The sequence below is a fragment of the Sinohyriopsis cumingii genome, chromosome 19, assembly GCF_028554795.1.
Source record: "Sinohyriopsis cumingii isolate HCF-2022 chromosome 19, ASM2855479v2, whole genome shotgun sequence".
In the NCBI taxonomy this organism is placed as follows: domain Eukaryota; kingdom Metazoa; phylum Mollusca; class Bivalvia; order Unionida; family Unionidae; genus Sinohyriopsis; species Sinohyriopsis cumingii.
In genome coordinates this window covers 26,101,402-26,117,980 of record NC_142979.1, presented here as the reverse complement: position 1 = coordinate 26,117,980, position 16,579 = coordinate 26,101,402, and the positions used below count along the sequence as shown (strand labels likewise).

The 16,579-nt window shown below is 37.7% G+C and overlaps 1 protein-coding gene across 3 annotated transcripts in view; it reads right to left on the bottom strand.

Annotated features, from left to right (window-relative positions):
* The window catches only part of LOC149775319 (uncharacterized), a 79,573-nt gene extending 68,714 nt beyond the window's left edge, over positions 1 to 10,859 (bottom strand). For all 3 annotated transcript variants that reach the window (XR_016416586.1, XM_089944120.1, XM_089944121.1), the window contains exons 1-3: positions 10,669 to 10,859; positions 4,958 to 5,059; positions 1,343 to 1,383 (exon numbers count right to left, since the gene is read on the bottom strand). Coding sequence is in view for 2 of the 3 variants with exons in the window: in XM_089944120.1 (XP_089800246.1) it covers positions 1,343 to 1,383; positions 4,958 to 5,059; positions 10,669 to 10,728 (203 nt within the window). In the remaining variant the exon portion in view is untranslated. The remainder of the gene's footprint in view (positions 1 to 1,342; positions 1,384 to 4,957; positions 5,060 to 10,668) is intronic.
* Between the last annotated feature and the right edge of the window lie 5,720 nt (positions 10,860 to 16,579).

Genomic DNA, 16,579 nt, shown 5'->3' with positions numbered 1-16,579 from the left:
TTTTGTAAAATGGCATGTTTTGCTGTGAATCAACAAAAAAAATTGTAATGTAATACACAATGTTTTCACACACATGATGGTTGTCAAAAACTCTTGGAGTAATGTTGGTAACAATCTTTCAAAGGTTTGGGTATCTTGAAAGTAAAGGTAAGTTTTGTACAGTTACCTTGCAGGAACCCAAGTCAGGTGTTCAGACAATCAATGGGCCAAAACATTTTAAAACAAGACTAACCACAACACAAAAAAATTAAGAGACAATATGCATCTGAGAAGTCAAATGGATTTTGAGCTGTACTAGTTATCAGCAACATCCCATGTGTCAACACAAAGTTGTTATTGTCCATAGCCCCATCCAAATGCAGCCGATGAAAATAAATCCACAAAAGGTACATCTAGATCTACTTGACACTGAATACCAAATTGCATCGGTACACGTTGAATGGTTCCAAAAGCATTCTGGTTACTGCCCTGCCCTACTGCCACCAAGTTATGTGTCTTTGCTATCTGGTGATTCACTGTACAATTGTGTATACTATCCAAATGCTGACCAGCTCAGTGGACATTTATGTTCTGTAAATTTTACCCCTCCATTTGTTGCTTTTACTCAAGTTAATTTGATAAAATATGTTTTCTGTAAAACATACATTGATCCATGCTCATTAGACCACACCCCTTGTTATATTCCTTTATCAGATATATTTATTTCTTGCATATTGTCAAGCTCTTCAGTGGTAAATAGTTCTTTCAGGCAGTCCACAATCCATAAATGCCGATGTAGTTCACAATACATTAATGCCTACATATAAGTGATCAGTTTTGAAAAACATCAGAACATTTCAAGTTTGTGCTGGTTACAAGGACATATTGATGTGAAAAAGGCAATAACTCTCTTAAAATTGGACTAATACAGACAAAAAACCCTTTAAAAGACACATCTACATGTAATAAGTGATTCATATACTAAGTGGCATCCAATCTGTGAAAGACTTGCAGAGCTATGCTGATTACAAGAAGTGTGAACAGACAGATCTACAGACAGAAAAGGTGATTGCTATAAGACTCCCACATTACAATGCAAGGCCAAATATCAACTTCTATAATGGTTTTAATTTAGCTTCAGCACTAACCTGGTGATTTCAATATTACACAAACTTTCAGATCAGAAGAAGCAACTTCATCTTAAAACCTATTTATATTTTGTAACTGGCAGTTACCATTCAACAAACATTTACCGTAGGCAAATTATTTGGACGCCATGTATTGGTACTGTAAAACTGAAGTTAACTAATCAAGTGGGATATCTACCAAAACCTGGTGAGAAACTTGTTACTTTTTCACTGACCTGCAATGTGGACACTGTGCTCTCTGTTCTGTCAGCCAACGCTGAAACAATATATAAAAGTCGTCAGCTTGTAGCTATCATAATCTCAAATAAGGCCCATTTTCAGCTGAGAAAATGTATCATAAGAGATAATCTGAATCTTGTGGATACTGCAAGAGTTTCAGGACATCTAATGATATCTATTAAGTAAGAATTTTGGCCTAATAAATCAGTGGGCTTCTACTCTGTGAGAAGAATATGTATTCTTCCATGCTTATTTGTTTCTCTGTACAGGAGCTGCATAAAAAATACAGAATCAGGCCTCATAAAATCCCAACTTCCCAGCTGCAATATATTTGCTACTTGAAGAAATCTTGGCTAGTTAAAGCTATATGTCATGTAAAACTATCTAAAATTATATTTTTTAAAACCAAATAAAAACTTCAATTTCTTTCTCTCATCTCAATTCCCGTCTAAAAGTTGGGATATAGTATTTAAACAAAGTGACAAAACTAAATAAATCACTGAAAGGTACTTACACTATACTGACCAACATGATTTTCCATTTCTTCCTTTGAAACTGTTTAGTGTTCAAACCATGCAGGACATACCTCAGTAATAACAAGGTTTTCAAAGCTTTGAAAACATTTAATTACCAATTTCATGTCTTACTTAAACTTGGAAAACATTACAATGTTACAGTCAAAACATAAGAAATAAATCAATTTCCTCATGCAAAAAAGTCTCCTCTAGAACAAATCCAGGCACAAGAATGAGGATGAATACCAATAAAATCTATCGCACTGTACTTCCTGCAGATGCAAAAAACTGCTGCAGCCACAGGTACTTGTTTTTGTTAGTGAAGGCAAACTAATGATAACACCCAGTGCTATTCTAGATTTTTTGTTTATAATTTGCACAAGGTAATAAACTTAAGTGGTTTGAAATCTGCCCCCTCTCTGATTCTGTGCTAATTGTATTTATTCTATCAACACCTTCATTCAATGGTTAAATATTTCTGCATAAAAAGTGAAATCCTAAATTTGTTCCCCATGTACAATATAAGGAGAGATGCTGCCAGTTTTTTATCTTCAGGGGGACCTCCCTCTTTGTCACCGAAATAACTGGGGAGTAGTTAAGAAGAAAGGGGGAGGAGGAAATGACCATAGTTCAATATTTACTTAACTCTTTGACATCTGTCTCTCTTTCCTTCTGCTCCACTTTCTTAGAGCTCTACTGAAATCAAAATCTTTAAAAAATGTCACCTCCAGTTGTATAAGCATTAATCTGTTAATTATTTATGAGCAAACTCTGTTCAATATCTGTGTATGAATAATGTTCTGTGCTTCCTTCTTCCTTCGGAAGGGATAAATACATAGCTAGCTTTGTCAGCTGGAATATGTTGGGAAACTGATCTTTATGGTTGGTATTTACAATTTTCCAGAGCTCAGTTATTTTGTTTAGGATACATCTGCTCCAAAATAGGATTTTTCACTAACATAAACTTATTTGAATCAGTAATTTACTGATTATTATGCCAGATTTATCTTTTCCATAATGCTGTATTTAGGGTTTTTAGTCCATCATTGCTACAGTCTGCTTATGCAGACAGAGGTATTCAAATAAATATTGTTACTTCTTTATTTTTTTTCTCATCTTTATTTATTCAGTTTATCTTAACCCTGATATGGATATATGGTTTAACAGCATATGATCTGCATTGCAGAATTGATTGAAGAAAAAAAATAATGAAAATTTTGCATTCTACTTTTAAATTTTCTGTATTTTAATTAGACAGTATTCTGCCCTTTCTAGATTTAACTTTGAAATACTCATGTAAAAGAGATTGACCACCATGCCATCTATTTTTGTCCATCCAGCATGTACATCTGACTCGTATTTAACTCCATTTCCAGGCTCAAAATCACTCACTGGTATCTCCATTAACACTTTCCCATCTCCAATAATCAGATATACTTCATAACTTAAAAAATTTTGACATCATGACTATCATCCAGAATTTGCCAAACAAAATCATAATCTGAAGATGAACCATGCCGGGAATCATACATTTGGGTTTTTCTATGTAGCTGGTATATTAAACATGCATTTGTACAATTTCCTTGATGGAAAGTTCAAACTATGCCATTCTGCCGAGGGAGCAGGAGGTCGCTGGTTTGAACCCTAGCAGAGTCATACCAAAGACTTAATCAACATGTTACTAACAGCTGCCTCACCAAGCGCTCAGCATTAAGAGGTTGGTGTTAGGACTGGTCAGCCTATTGTCAGGAGAATGTGACTGGGTGGGACATGATGCTACATGTCTGTGGCATGATGCCACATTGCTAGACATCACTATTAACTGCCACACTGCTGACACTGTAGCAATATGACTGAACATTTTTTAAGATATATTAAAAATCCAAATCACACACAAACTACACCATAATGCTTATTCCTGGGCATAATGTGCCAATCAAATTTAGTGTAACAATCATTCATGCCATTCTTGAATAACCCAGATGTGTAAACACTTGACTACCCCCCCAAAAATATAAAAACAGATCTCATGATAAGAACAGTTAAATAATGTTGCAGAGCACATTTTTATATGTGGGACTTTTAACTAATTTGCAGAAGTGCTCCCACATCACTGTTCTCCATGTGCATGAATTTGTACACAAGAATGATTAAATAATTTGTGACAAGAACAGTTAAATAACGTTGCCAAGCACATTTTCATATGTGCGAATTTCAACTAATTTACAAGATTGCTCCCACATCACTGTTCCCCATGTGCATGAATTTGTACAAATTCTGCACAATTCACACAATCTCACACACTGACAGCATCTCTATTCAAGTATTTCAAGTCTTTTTCATATTAATTAATGAATTTTGTGAAAAGTTTCTCTGTTGCTTAGCCAATACTTCCTGTTTGTCACACAGAATAAGCTACAATAATTCCTGATTGGTTGTTATTGTTTAACCTGGTCCAGAACAGCAACAACCACCAATGAGAGTTCATTGTAACATATTTCATCATACAAACCACTGGTAGTGTAGCTTTCAAATCAAAAAAAATAGACAACATGCAATTTAACATAGAAACTTCTCATCATAGAGGTTATTAAATGATGAGTAAAGTACTTCATTATACATGTGGGACGTGTTTGGAATGTATTCTACATGTTGAACATGCTACTTGGATAAGATAATTAACATGGAATGGGGGCGGGCAGATTACAAACCATGTCAGTTTCTGTTTATGTGTTGATGGTGAACAAGTATTCTCAATAGTCTATATTGTCTTAACTAATAATGATGAGTGCCTGTGACTGCAAATACTGTTTCTGATGCATTCTAAATTTTAAGAATATCAAGGCAAACTAATAATTATTCATGACTGCTAAAGATTAAAACAACTTGCAGATGATTTGTATCAACTCTCCATCACTTGTATCAATATGTGTATCATTAAAGCACAAGTATCGATGCATCCATACATCAATGAATCATTTCACCCCTAATTGATATAATTACAGGAGCTTGCATTTTTCACTTATGTGACATAGCTAAAATCAATTAGTTAATTAGTTGTTGCTTCTTCCCACTTGCAGATAAGCATGTACTTACCCTTATACAAGCAAAGCAGCAGAGTTTGGAGCAATGGGGACACAGTCTCGCATCACGCAACTTTTCCATGCAAATAAAGCAGCGAAAAACCTCCGCCAAGCTCTGAAATTCAAAATATTCAATTTAAATATTAAATTATCTGATAGCATACTGCATTACTGAATGAATGAAACTTGCAAACTGTATGCATGGTGCCTGAATTAATTAAATAATTACAGCCGTGTCAATTTTTACAATCCATGCATTTTGACAACAGAAGTTCTAAAGTCCAATCAGGCTTTATTTGACCTATCCCATTTTCACTGGTAGTTGTTGAATTGTCTGTAAGTTTTTTTTCTTCAGACTGATGAGTGATATACTTTTTATGTTAAGCAATTACAAAGTCTCAAACAATTTTTTTTCCAGACAGATGCCAAGGACAAGTGGTTTTAAAATAACTTACCCTGGATCCAATTCTACTTGCCCTATGGACTATATTTATTATTAGCTAAAGTCAGTAGAAGATAAAATATTGTTCACAATGAGTCTTTTTTGTTGTAAGGGTGTAGTAGTAACAGATGCATATAATCATACGATCCTGGCATAAACACTGCCTGAGAAATGACATAAACATAAAATTTATCCAAAATCATTCAGATGTAAAAAAAGGGCCATAATGACTAGGGGTGAAACGATACACCTGTGCCATGTATCGATATGACTCACGATACAAATCAAGACATATGAACTTTATGGTCTTTCTGTCTTTGGAAGGTAGGTGGTACCCTTTCATGTATGTTTACATACTGGTTGTATTTTCAGTATGCAGACTACAGACAGACATATAGTTATTATATATTTATATGCAATTCTCATTTATGAGAAGATATCAACAATACATGTACTTCAAACAGACCACCTATTGGTGGCAATGAGTTTTATCCAATGTTTCAGGCCTTTTAATGATGGATCCATTTAACTCCCTTTGTTTTGTACAACAAGAAGGATTTGAAAACATTATTACCAATTTTGTGTCTAAATTACACTTGGGAGATATTAAGATGTTATCTTCAAAACAGAAGAAATAATGTAATTTCCTCATTCAAAGAAAATTTCATTAGAACAAATCTGGGCATTGGGAATATGGTTGAATACCAACAAAATCTATCACATTTTATTTCCTGCAGATGCAAAAGACTGCCAGAGCCACTGGTATTTGTATTTGTTAGTGAAGGAATACTACTGACTACACACAGTCCTATTCTACACTTTTCTTTTAACTTACACAAAGTCATAAACTTGAGCAGTTTGAAATCTGCCCCATCGCTCATTCTATGCTCATTTAATTTCATTCACTTGTTAAATATCTCTGCATGCAAAAGAAATTCCAAATTTATTTCCCATGTACAATTTAAGGAGAGATGATGACAGGATTTTATCTTAAGGGAAACCTCCCCCTTTATCAAAGAAAAAAGAAGGGAGGAAGAAATGGTCATAGGTCAATATTTATCAAAACTTCAATATCTTTCTTTCTTCCGGATCCACTTTCTTATAGCTCTACTGAAATCAACATCTTTGACACATGTCACCTCTAGTTATATAAGCATTAATCTGTTAATTATTTCTGAGCATACTCTGCTCCTTTTCTTTGTATCAATACTGTTCTGGTCTTCTTTCTGAAGGGGCATATACATAGCTAGCTTTATCAGCTTGAATATGTTGGGAAACTGATCTTTCTGGCTGTTATTTATAAATTTCCAGAGATCACAGATACTTTCCTTTGGATACATCTGCTCCAAAATAGGATTTTTCACTAACATAAAATTCCTTTGTAAAATCAGTAGTTTACTGACTACTATACCAAATTTCTTATCTGTTTCATAATGCTGTATATGGGTAATTATTCCATCAGTGCTTGTGCAGACAGTTGTTGTTGTTGTTGTTGTTGTTGTAGGGTTTAACGCCATTTTTCAGCACACAATAGGCTATACATGGCGGCCAGTATTAATGGTGGAGGAAGAACCCAGGAAAACCCCGGAAAGAACCACCAACCCACGAGAAGCTACTGGCAAGCTTTCTCACATACCCACATTGGCTGAATCCAAGACTTGAACCCACGCAGACAGAGGTGAGATGGCAGTGAGCACTTTAGACCACTCGGCCACTTGGGGCCCCTTTGTGCAGACAGAGGTATTACAATAAATATCTTTAGTTCTTAATTGCATTTTTAACCCTTATTTTATTAAATTTATCATAATCCTGATAAGGATACATGTATATGGTTTTGTAGCATATGATCTGCAGGGCAAATTTGATCAATTAAAAAAAAAATTGCATTATACTTTCAAATTGTCTGTATCTTAATTAGGCTCAGTATTATGTCCTTGGTACATTGAATTTCAAAATATCACTGAAAAGGTCATGCCATCTGTTTTTGTCCATCCAGCATGTACATCTGACACATATTTAACACACTTTCCCAGCTCCAATAATCTGATATATATGTACTTCATAACTTTAAAAAATTATTGTCATCATCACTATCATCAGTAAGTATTTGCTGAAGGAAATCATAATAAACCGCAACAGGAATCAGACATTTTGGGTTTTCTAGGTAGCCCATATTTTAAACATGCATTTAAAAAACTTTCTTCTTGAATGGTTCAAACTATACCACAATTTTTATTCCTGGGCACTTTGTTTTAAACAAATTTAGTTTCACAACCATTCATGTCGTGCTTGAAGAATCCAGATGTGGAACAGGTGCTACCCAAAAAACAGATGTCTCAACAAGAATGGTTAAATAAAAAATATATAATTTGCTGAGCACATTTTCATGTGGGACTTCATACAAATTTTGCATGATTTATGCAATAGCACACCCTGACAGCATCTCTGTGTAAGTACTTAACATTTCTAATGACTTTCCCATGAAGTCTCTGTTGCTCTGCCAATACTTCCTGTTTGTCATGCAGAGAATAAGCTACACTGATTTCTGATTGGTGGTTATTATTTAACCTGAAGTGGAACAAGCAATAACAAATGAGAATTCAATGTAACATATTTCAACATGCAATACACTGGTAGCATAGCTTTCAAATCGACCAAAGGAGTACAGATACAATTCAAACTAGAAATGTCGTGTTAAAGTGGTTATTAAATGATGAGTCAAGTACTTTATTAAACATGTGGAACACGTTTGGAATGTATGATATATATACTGAACATACTTCTGAGTAAAGATAATTAGCTTGAAATGGGGAGGGGGGCAGATTACAAACCATGTGACTTTGTGTTAACTTGTAGACAGTGAGTGGGTATTCTCAAATAATCTGTTTCATTTTTACTAATGAACATGAGTGCCTGTGACTGTAACTGCAAATGCTGTTTCAAATGGATTATAATTTTACATAATAACAAGGCAACTAATAATAATTACTCATGATTGCTGAAGACTAAAATAACATGCATATAGTAAGTATCATTTTGTATTGATTCTCCATCTCTTGTATCGTTATGTGTATCATTTCACCCTTAATAATGATCTAATACTAAAATGAGGGAGTAGTGGTCATGAAGATGCACCTGTATTTTTTATGCTTCTATAAAGGACTGTATGTACGAAGGATGCCAAAAGCCTATGTAGTCACTGAACTTAACGTGGTAACCTAAGCCCGTAAAATGTCATATATAGGTAAAATGACCTTTTATAGTATGTGTGTAGAACTAGCAGCAACGTATACAATCAGACAGTGAAATGATCAAAGCAGTAAAAAAAACAACAAACTGAACCAAAAGACAGTGAAATGTGAATATGGGTCACAGTGATCAAGTTTCATGATTAGAGGTATTAAACTAATTTGGACATACACAAGACAAACATAAAATGCTGGTCACAATGATATACTTCTTAGTGGTGAAGGCTTGGTACTAGCAATGCATACACTCCTTTTGTTTGATTACTCAGCATGAACAACATTTGTGAAATAACTTTGAAACACACAATTTAATCAGTCAGTGAATGTGAAATTGGTGTCACAATGACCTATTTATGAGACAAAGAAGTAGTACTCAATAAGATGAACTCCCCAACTTTCATGAACTTGGGTATAAAAGTATATATATATATATATATATATATATATATATATATATATATATATATATATATATATATATATGTATATATGTACTGCGTGCAAAACATGTTTGGTCATAAGCTAATTGTTGTATATATCTATACTTTTAAAACTCCTGTTAAATGATTTTATTTAATCTGTTTTAATTTTTATTCATGCCTTTAAGTAGTACAGATTATCTAAAGTTAGATTCTGCCAACATAACAGGGTCTTTTAAAGCGCATAAAATTACATAGGAGGATTTATAAATATATGCTGATGTATGTATTGACAATTACTAATAATAATCTTAATAATAAGATTTTAAGATGAATTTGCTTTAAGTTATCAATGGCTGATGGATTTTGGATGGCTGTAGAAGAATTCTATAACTTTTCACTGATTGGGCTAGATCACATGAATAAGCAAATTCGTGAATAAGCATTTAATTTTCACTATATACAGATTCCATATTGCTGTACACTGCATCAAAGTCTGCAGACAAAAAGGCATGGAATATTTTTAAAGTTATTCTTTCACTCACTCTCAGCAAAATGTTGCTGGATACTTAGTTAAATGTAATGGCACATCATTATTATCATAATTTTTAGCCATTTCTTCACAATTAGAGTTACCATATCACACCCACCTATACTGAACTGCACATTACCAACAGCCTTAACTGTCTGAATACTCCAGGCACTATGGACTTCAACACAGGATAGACTTCACGCTAATTTCTCAAAACTGTGTAGAAAGAAACAACTGAGTACCCAAAAATGAAATATAATATTTTCAAGTGCTACCATTATTTTTTTAATTATACCTGAGACATACATTTAGAAAACTAATGTTACTTTAAGGGCTACTGGGTATTCACAATTCGACACAGGTGAGTGGAGGATGGCAATCTGATTGTGAAGAAATGGTACAAATTACTATTGGATTAAGTTGAAGTATGTTTCTTTAATGAAAAAATATACTGAAGAAAGTGTTAAGGTAGCTTTGTTTCATTCAAGATTCTCATCATCCTACCAACAGATTTCGGTATTCCCGGCTTCCATTGCATTATAGCCATTTGAAATGTAGGCCAACAGAACTTAAAACATGTCCATTTGCTTGTGTGAAAATGTGAATTTATTAGAAAAAAGACCTCAGAGTAAGTAAAGTCTGACCAAAACATTATGACTTCTATTTGTAGAAAAGCGCTTATATGGGCTGCCGAGTATGTGATATTCCTGAAACTTTGACTTATCATTCCGATGTTCATCGACATCGGAACACGCAACATTGGAGCCATTATTCTGGAAGTAAGACCTCGATCCCCAAAGCATAAAAATCAGGGTCAATGTCTTACATTGTAGGACTACTTAAACAGCAGCAAAGGGGGGGGGGGGCTCACCCACTTTTCAATCTACTAGAATATCTAAAGCAGATCATGTCGATCCATCTAGCAGCCCCTAAGTTGGGCCGTGTAAAAATTCCTTTCATGACATATTTTAGCAATTTACTAAAGACAATTAGACTTAAATGACATATGTACACGCAGTCATATTGCTATGTCATTAGAACTGTCAGTTTGGCGGCTTTTGACAAACCAATCTGAACACAGACCTCCACAGTTGCGTGGTCTTCAGCTCCATCTTTCTTCGATCTGCCACTTCCTGACGCCATTTTTTAGCTGGCTAAAGCTGTGTTGAGCTACTTTCCGTCCTGAAAAAGTGAATATTTGTCACATTCTTCAGAAGTAACTATTTTGTTTTCTGTCATCCAGATGAAACCTCCATCAATGCTTTGTATTCCAATCCCGCAGTCCACTTCCGGTATCCATCCCGTTATATCATTTGTAATATACTGGAGATACTTTTTAAAAAAATTAATTTAATAAAATCATTTAATGAAATACAAAAATGTTTAACGATTAACTTTTATATTACTTTTTTTCCTACCTAAGATTTGAAAATAATAGTTTTACATTAGTATCAAGGATAAAAATGGAATGATTCGCATGATGTTTAATTTTATTTCCCCCCAACCCAATTCACACATCGCATTTACTGTACAGATTTTAGAAAATTCATATAGGGAACGAATATTTAAATGTTTATTATTTACCAGCGCTTTAGCAATACTAATATTGACATATAGTGGAATTGTTCATATCATATATATTTAAATTTAAATTATGATCATCTTAATCTTGGTCTTCCAGCTAAGTACTTGGACACTGTGCAGGAATAGTCGCACTGTGGTGAACTATGTACATGTGTGACGGTAGATAAGACACGGTGTCCGTGCTAAGACAGGGCCTCCAGCGCCGTTATGGACCTTAAAGGTTTAATAGATGCAGTGGTTTACCAAAAGTAAATAGCGCCAATGATACCGATGAATGCCCAAAGGTGTTTTGGCGCCCCAAGAAATCTGGTGACCTTGGTTTTGGTGCCCCAAGATTTCCAGGGCCCAGGGGAACCGCCCCGCCCGCACCCCCATCCCCTGTTAGTATGCTACTGAATGGATAGCGCCTTAATGGCTGTCGCTAGCAAACAGTTCCAAAGACGGATGCCCGTGGGGAAGAAGAAACTCATATATGCGTCCACAGAACAGTATGATGGTACCCTGTACCTGCTGGCATGGCCTCTGGCTGATGCACCTGTTGGTATCATGTACCCTATGGTCGGTATTTGAAACTGCTTGGTTCATGATCCGGCATGTCCTAGTGACTTTGCTCTGATGACGACGGGTTGGCAAGTCTTGATGTCCTTCAGCATGGTTGTGACGCTACTATTTCGTCGGTAGTCTCCATGACAAAACCTTGCTGAACGCTTCTGGACTATTTCTAGTTTAGTTGCATTGGTCTTGGAATGTGGGTCCCATACTGTGGAGGAGTATTCGAGCTGTGGGCGTACGAGCGTCTTGTAGCAGCACGATTAAATTTATTTTGGGCCAGATGACAGATTTCTTTGCAGAAAAGATGTCGTCTGATTGGCTTTTCTGGTAGCGGAATCTATGTGGGAGTTCCTAGATAGTTTTGCTGTCCAAGGTAACACCAAGGTACTTGGCTTTCTTGGTCTCATTCAAGGTTTGCCCGTGGATAGAATAGGAGGTGTTAATGACTTTCCGATTGTTGATTATGCGTATGTGTCCGCACTTGGATGTGTTGAAATTCATTTGCCATTTCCTCTCCCACTCTTGAAAGTTGTTGAGGTCTTCTTCTAGTGACACTGCATCTTGTTTGGTAATAATCACTCTATATAGTATACAATCATCAGCAAAGAGTCTGGCTGTAGAGGAAACACTTCAGGACAGGTCACTGATATATACGACGAATAGGAGAGGCCCTAGCCCTAGCACTGTCCCTTGTGGGACACCTGAGGTCATTGGGGAGGGTGATGATATCGACACATGAAACACGTCTTGATGGTTTATATCTGTTAGGAAGCTCTGTATCCAAGCAAGCGTCCGGAGTAGTGAAGGGGGCCACTTTAGCGTCAATGGGAATTAGCATTACAGACCCCCCCACCCCGGGCCACTATAGCGTCAAGGGAAATTTAACATGGAGAAAAACCCTGGGCCACTATAGCGTCAAGGGAAATTGAACATGGAGAAAAACCCTGGGCCACTATAGCGTCAAGGGAAATTGAACATGGAGAAAAAACCCTGGGCTACTCTAGCGTCAAGGGGAATTGAACATGGGGAATAGAGTTTGGGTCTGTCTAGGGACAAGGGGAATTTAAAATTTTTTTTAAAAAAAAATTTATAAAAGGGTAGGCAATCGAAAGTCATTCTCTTTTCGAGACCTATGAACTAATTTCCCTGCTGGTATGTTTTGTGATAATTTAGTTCTAAAAGGTATGTTGCATTTATTTATAGCTAGCCGGGTGGGGTGTGTGTCGGGGTGTGTTGTTAGCCTGGCTGCATATCTGAGGGTGAGTTCTTGTCTTCTAAGGTGGAGCGGCAGTTCTCCAGTTAAGATTTGAAGTTCCACTAGTGATGTGGATGGTAGTGCACCAGTGCAAATAATTAGGGCCTTTCTTTGTATGCTATCTAGTTTTTTGAGGTTATTTTGCGGTGCCGAGTTGTAAATTTGGCATCCGTAATCTAGTTTAGATCTAATTAACGATTTATATAAAGCTAGTAAGGTTTCTTGATTGGATCCCCAGGTGGTTCCTTTAAGGGTTGTAAGGAGGTTAAGGTCTTTATTACACCTTTTGACTAGTTCGTTTATGTGGTGTCCCCAGTTTAGCTTGGAGTCATAATGCATTCCTAAAAATCGTGCTACATTTACGAATTTAATTTCTTGATTTTGGATGGTGAGTTTGGGAAACTGATTTTGTAATTTACGTTTGGTGGTGAATAATACTGCTATGGTTTTTTCATGGGATATTTTGAAACCCCATTTATCAGCCCATTTCCCTATTTTGTTTAAACTTGTTTGAATATCGCTGATTCAAGGACTGCAATTCGTGTTGTAACTGGGACATCTCGCTCAAATTGGGATTGGGAGGTAAATGCGGGGTGCGTTGTTCTTGCCAACGATGGTATTCCATCCATCGTTTGTAAGGCACTAAAGCTAGTTTTCGTCCTTCCATGGGGGTTGTCAGGGGTCGATTCTGAGATCTTGGGACTTCCGAGGGCCTTTTTATCTTGCTGCCACCAGTCCTCCCAACATGGTTCCCAAGACTCCTTTCAGCAAGGGACCTAACAAGAGGGGTAAAATGCCTCCACGTTGGACCAACATCTTCTTCTTTTGACGAATGGGAATTTTCTTTTGAACCATTTGGCGAAGAACGTGACGATGCTTGCTTAAGCATTGTTTCTGGTGTTTGGACAAAGGGATCGTGCCTTTCAAGACGTTCTAACAACATTCGCACACGGTATCGATGACCTCTTTGGAGGCCGATTGAATGAGTTTTTTTCGTAGAGGTGGAGAAGCTTTGGACAGGACAGATAACATGTCCCCATGTTTGGCTAAACGTGGTGGTAGTCCTTTCCTTTTCTTTCCTTGGGGTTTTCTGTAGCGTGACATCTTTGAGTCTTCAGGAGCACCAAAAACACTGACACCCCCGACTTGGTCACAGGCCTTTTTTATACTTGAACGCGTCGCCACTGGTTGTCTTTACGTCGTATCAGTTTGAGGACAGGCATGACACGTCGTGGAGGGGTTCGCAACGGACTAAATCGAGCCAGTTCTTGCTTGGACAAATCCAGTAAACTTTGTAACATGCCTGATCTTTCTTGGACTTTGATTTTGGGAGAAGGTACTTTGTGAGCAGCAGCCACTGCCACTAAATTGGAGGGTCCTGCCACTGGGGAAGTTCTTTTTGGGGTCATCAACGGAGAAGTTCTTGGTGTGATCAACGTCTCCAAGTACTCTTCAGTTCTTGGTGTCATCAACGGAGAAGTGGATGAACGTGAGGCTGCCGGAGACGCAGTCACCGCCGTGGCAGGTCGTGGTTTGCGAGTGTAAGGTTGCGTCCTGGCTGAAGTGCCTCTCTTGCGACTAGTTTTCTTCTGTGGACTTTTCTTTTTCTCGGGGCTTCTTTTTTTCCGGGGTGGTGTCTGGTAAGAGGAGGGTCCCGCCACTGGAGAAGTTCTCCTTGGGGACCTGGTCTTTTTCTTCTTCTTGGGGCTTCGTTTGACTTTTTTCTTGGGGAGAAGTTTGGGGGCATTAGGATCCCATCTTAAGAGAGAGCGAATGATGACCCCTCCTAGAGTACCGCTCCCTCCAGGTTTCAAAATGATTTGTTTTATTGTTTGAGTGTCGATGCAGGGATCAGCCAGTTGGGTCAAAGCGACTTGGTTTCGATCGAAAAAGCGTTTGGTTTGATGAGGAATCTGAATGATACCTTGGAGTAATTGACGTGCCGTCACCGTGAACCATCGTAAGACGTCTTTGAGACTAGCTTCTAAGACACGAGCTCGTATTTGTGGATTTTTTTCTCGACTGATGCCATACAAGGCACGAATCAATTTGACGGGAAGATGCGACTGAAGCGACGTCATGTTCAAAATGTGTGTGAGACAGACGAAAAGGGTCTGAGGCTTTTATAGATTTTTCTTTTTGTGGAGTGAAATTAAATCGAGGACGGAGACGTGTACAGGACAGGGTCTCCGTCTTGGCACCAGTGGTGAAACAAGTGGGTACGAAATCGCAAATCATCGGGGGTCGTAGGTTTCAAATCGACGAGTAAATAGGCGTGTGGAGTTTGAGTGGCATCGTCGTACGCCTGAGTCAGCCAAGGCGTTCCTAACTGTTTGGCTAAGACTTGCACTTGCGATTTATCTCGAGGGCTTTTAAACAAGACCACGTAATGCGCATTGAGATTGATGGTGCGATGGGCTTTAGTTTGTTGAAACAAATTTTGGGTGATGTAAACGACACTGGCATTACGGTGATGCCCTTTGCGCGTGAACCACAGTTTAATTTCTTCTTCGTCTTCTCCTAACATGTCGTCGAAAATGACCAAATGGGTTTGACGGGAGTCAGAGACGATGTAGTCGTCTTCTTTAGGAATGCCTTCCACGAACACGATGGAATCGCCTTGACTTTCTCGCAAGAGGCTGTACCCCGATTGCCACTCTTTGTAACACCACACGATCCGCTGAGGAGGTCGATCGATCAAATGATGTTTATGTTCGATCAAACGTTTGACGAATTCGGTTTTGCCTGAACCGCTAGGTCCAGCAATGAGCATGTTAAAGGGATGGCGAAGATACAAAGCCTCCCAACTGGCACGATCTAAGTGTTCGTCGATGACTTTGACAGTAGAGGAAGAGGGAGCAGAGACAGCAGAGGTAGCCATAGTGTGAGGAATGTCACTTGTGACACGAAAACAAACAAGACAAGAGTTTATATACTTTTTTTCAGAACACGTTTATTGAATGTTTTAAACATGAATACGAAAGACAAAAATACATAAAAGCCAAAGGCTTAAGTACAAGGATAAAATTCACATGATAACCATCAACGTGGAATAAAAACAAGTGTCTGTACAACATGTTTTGGGTAAAGTTCTGACCAGTTCTATAGTAGGGGGTAAGGTCACACAAGTGTCCTCCCGAAAGGGTCTTTCAGGCCTGTCCACGACAGTCCTGTCCTGGGTGACGGGTTCTTCTGGCACCGTCACTAACACTGGTTGAAAAGTAACTTTTTTCCTTGAACAACTCTCGTGCATACTGGGCCACTTGTTGGGTCCAAGCCTCAAAATCCCATTCTTTCCAGGCACGGACATCTGTCCAATGGGGATGTAAGTCACAAGCTACACACACATCGTCATACACGTCTTGGGTAGCTAAAAGTTGACGAATCTTTTTTTCCTGTTGAGGTCGAGAAGTATCCAGATGAAAACGCAAGGCTTTGAGCAAAAGGAGTTTTTCGTGACCATTTAAGGCCATGGGGGGTGTGGTAAGTACTGATCGTAAAGAGTCCACAAAGAATCGGCTGGTAAACGAAATCCCAGAAAACAAGTCACTTAGACACACACCACTTGTCGACCCAAATTGAATGGATACAGTTCTTGTAATA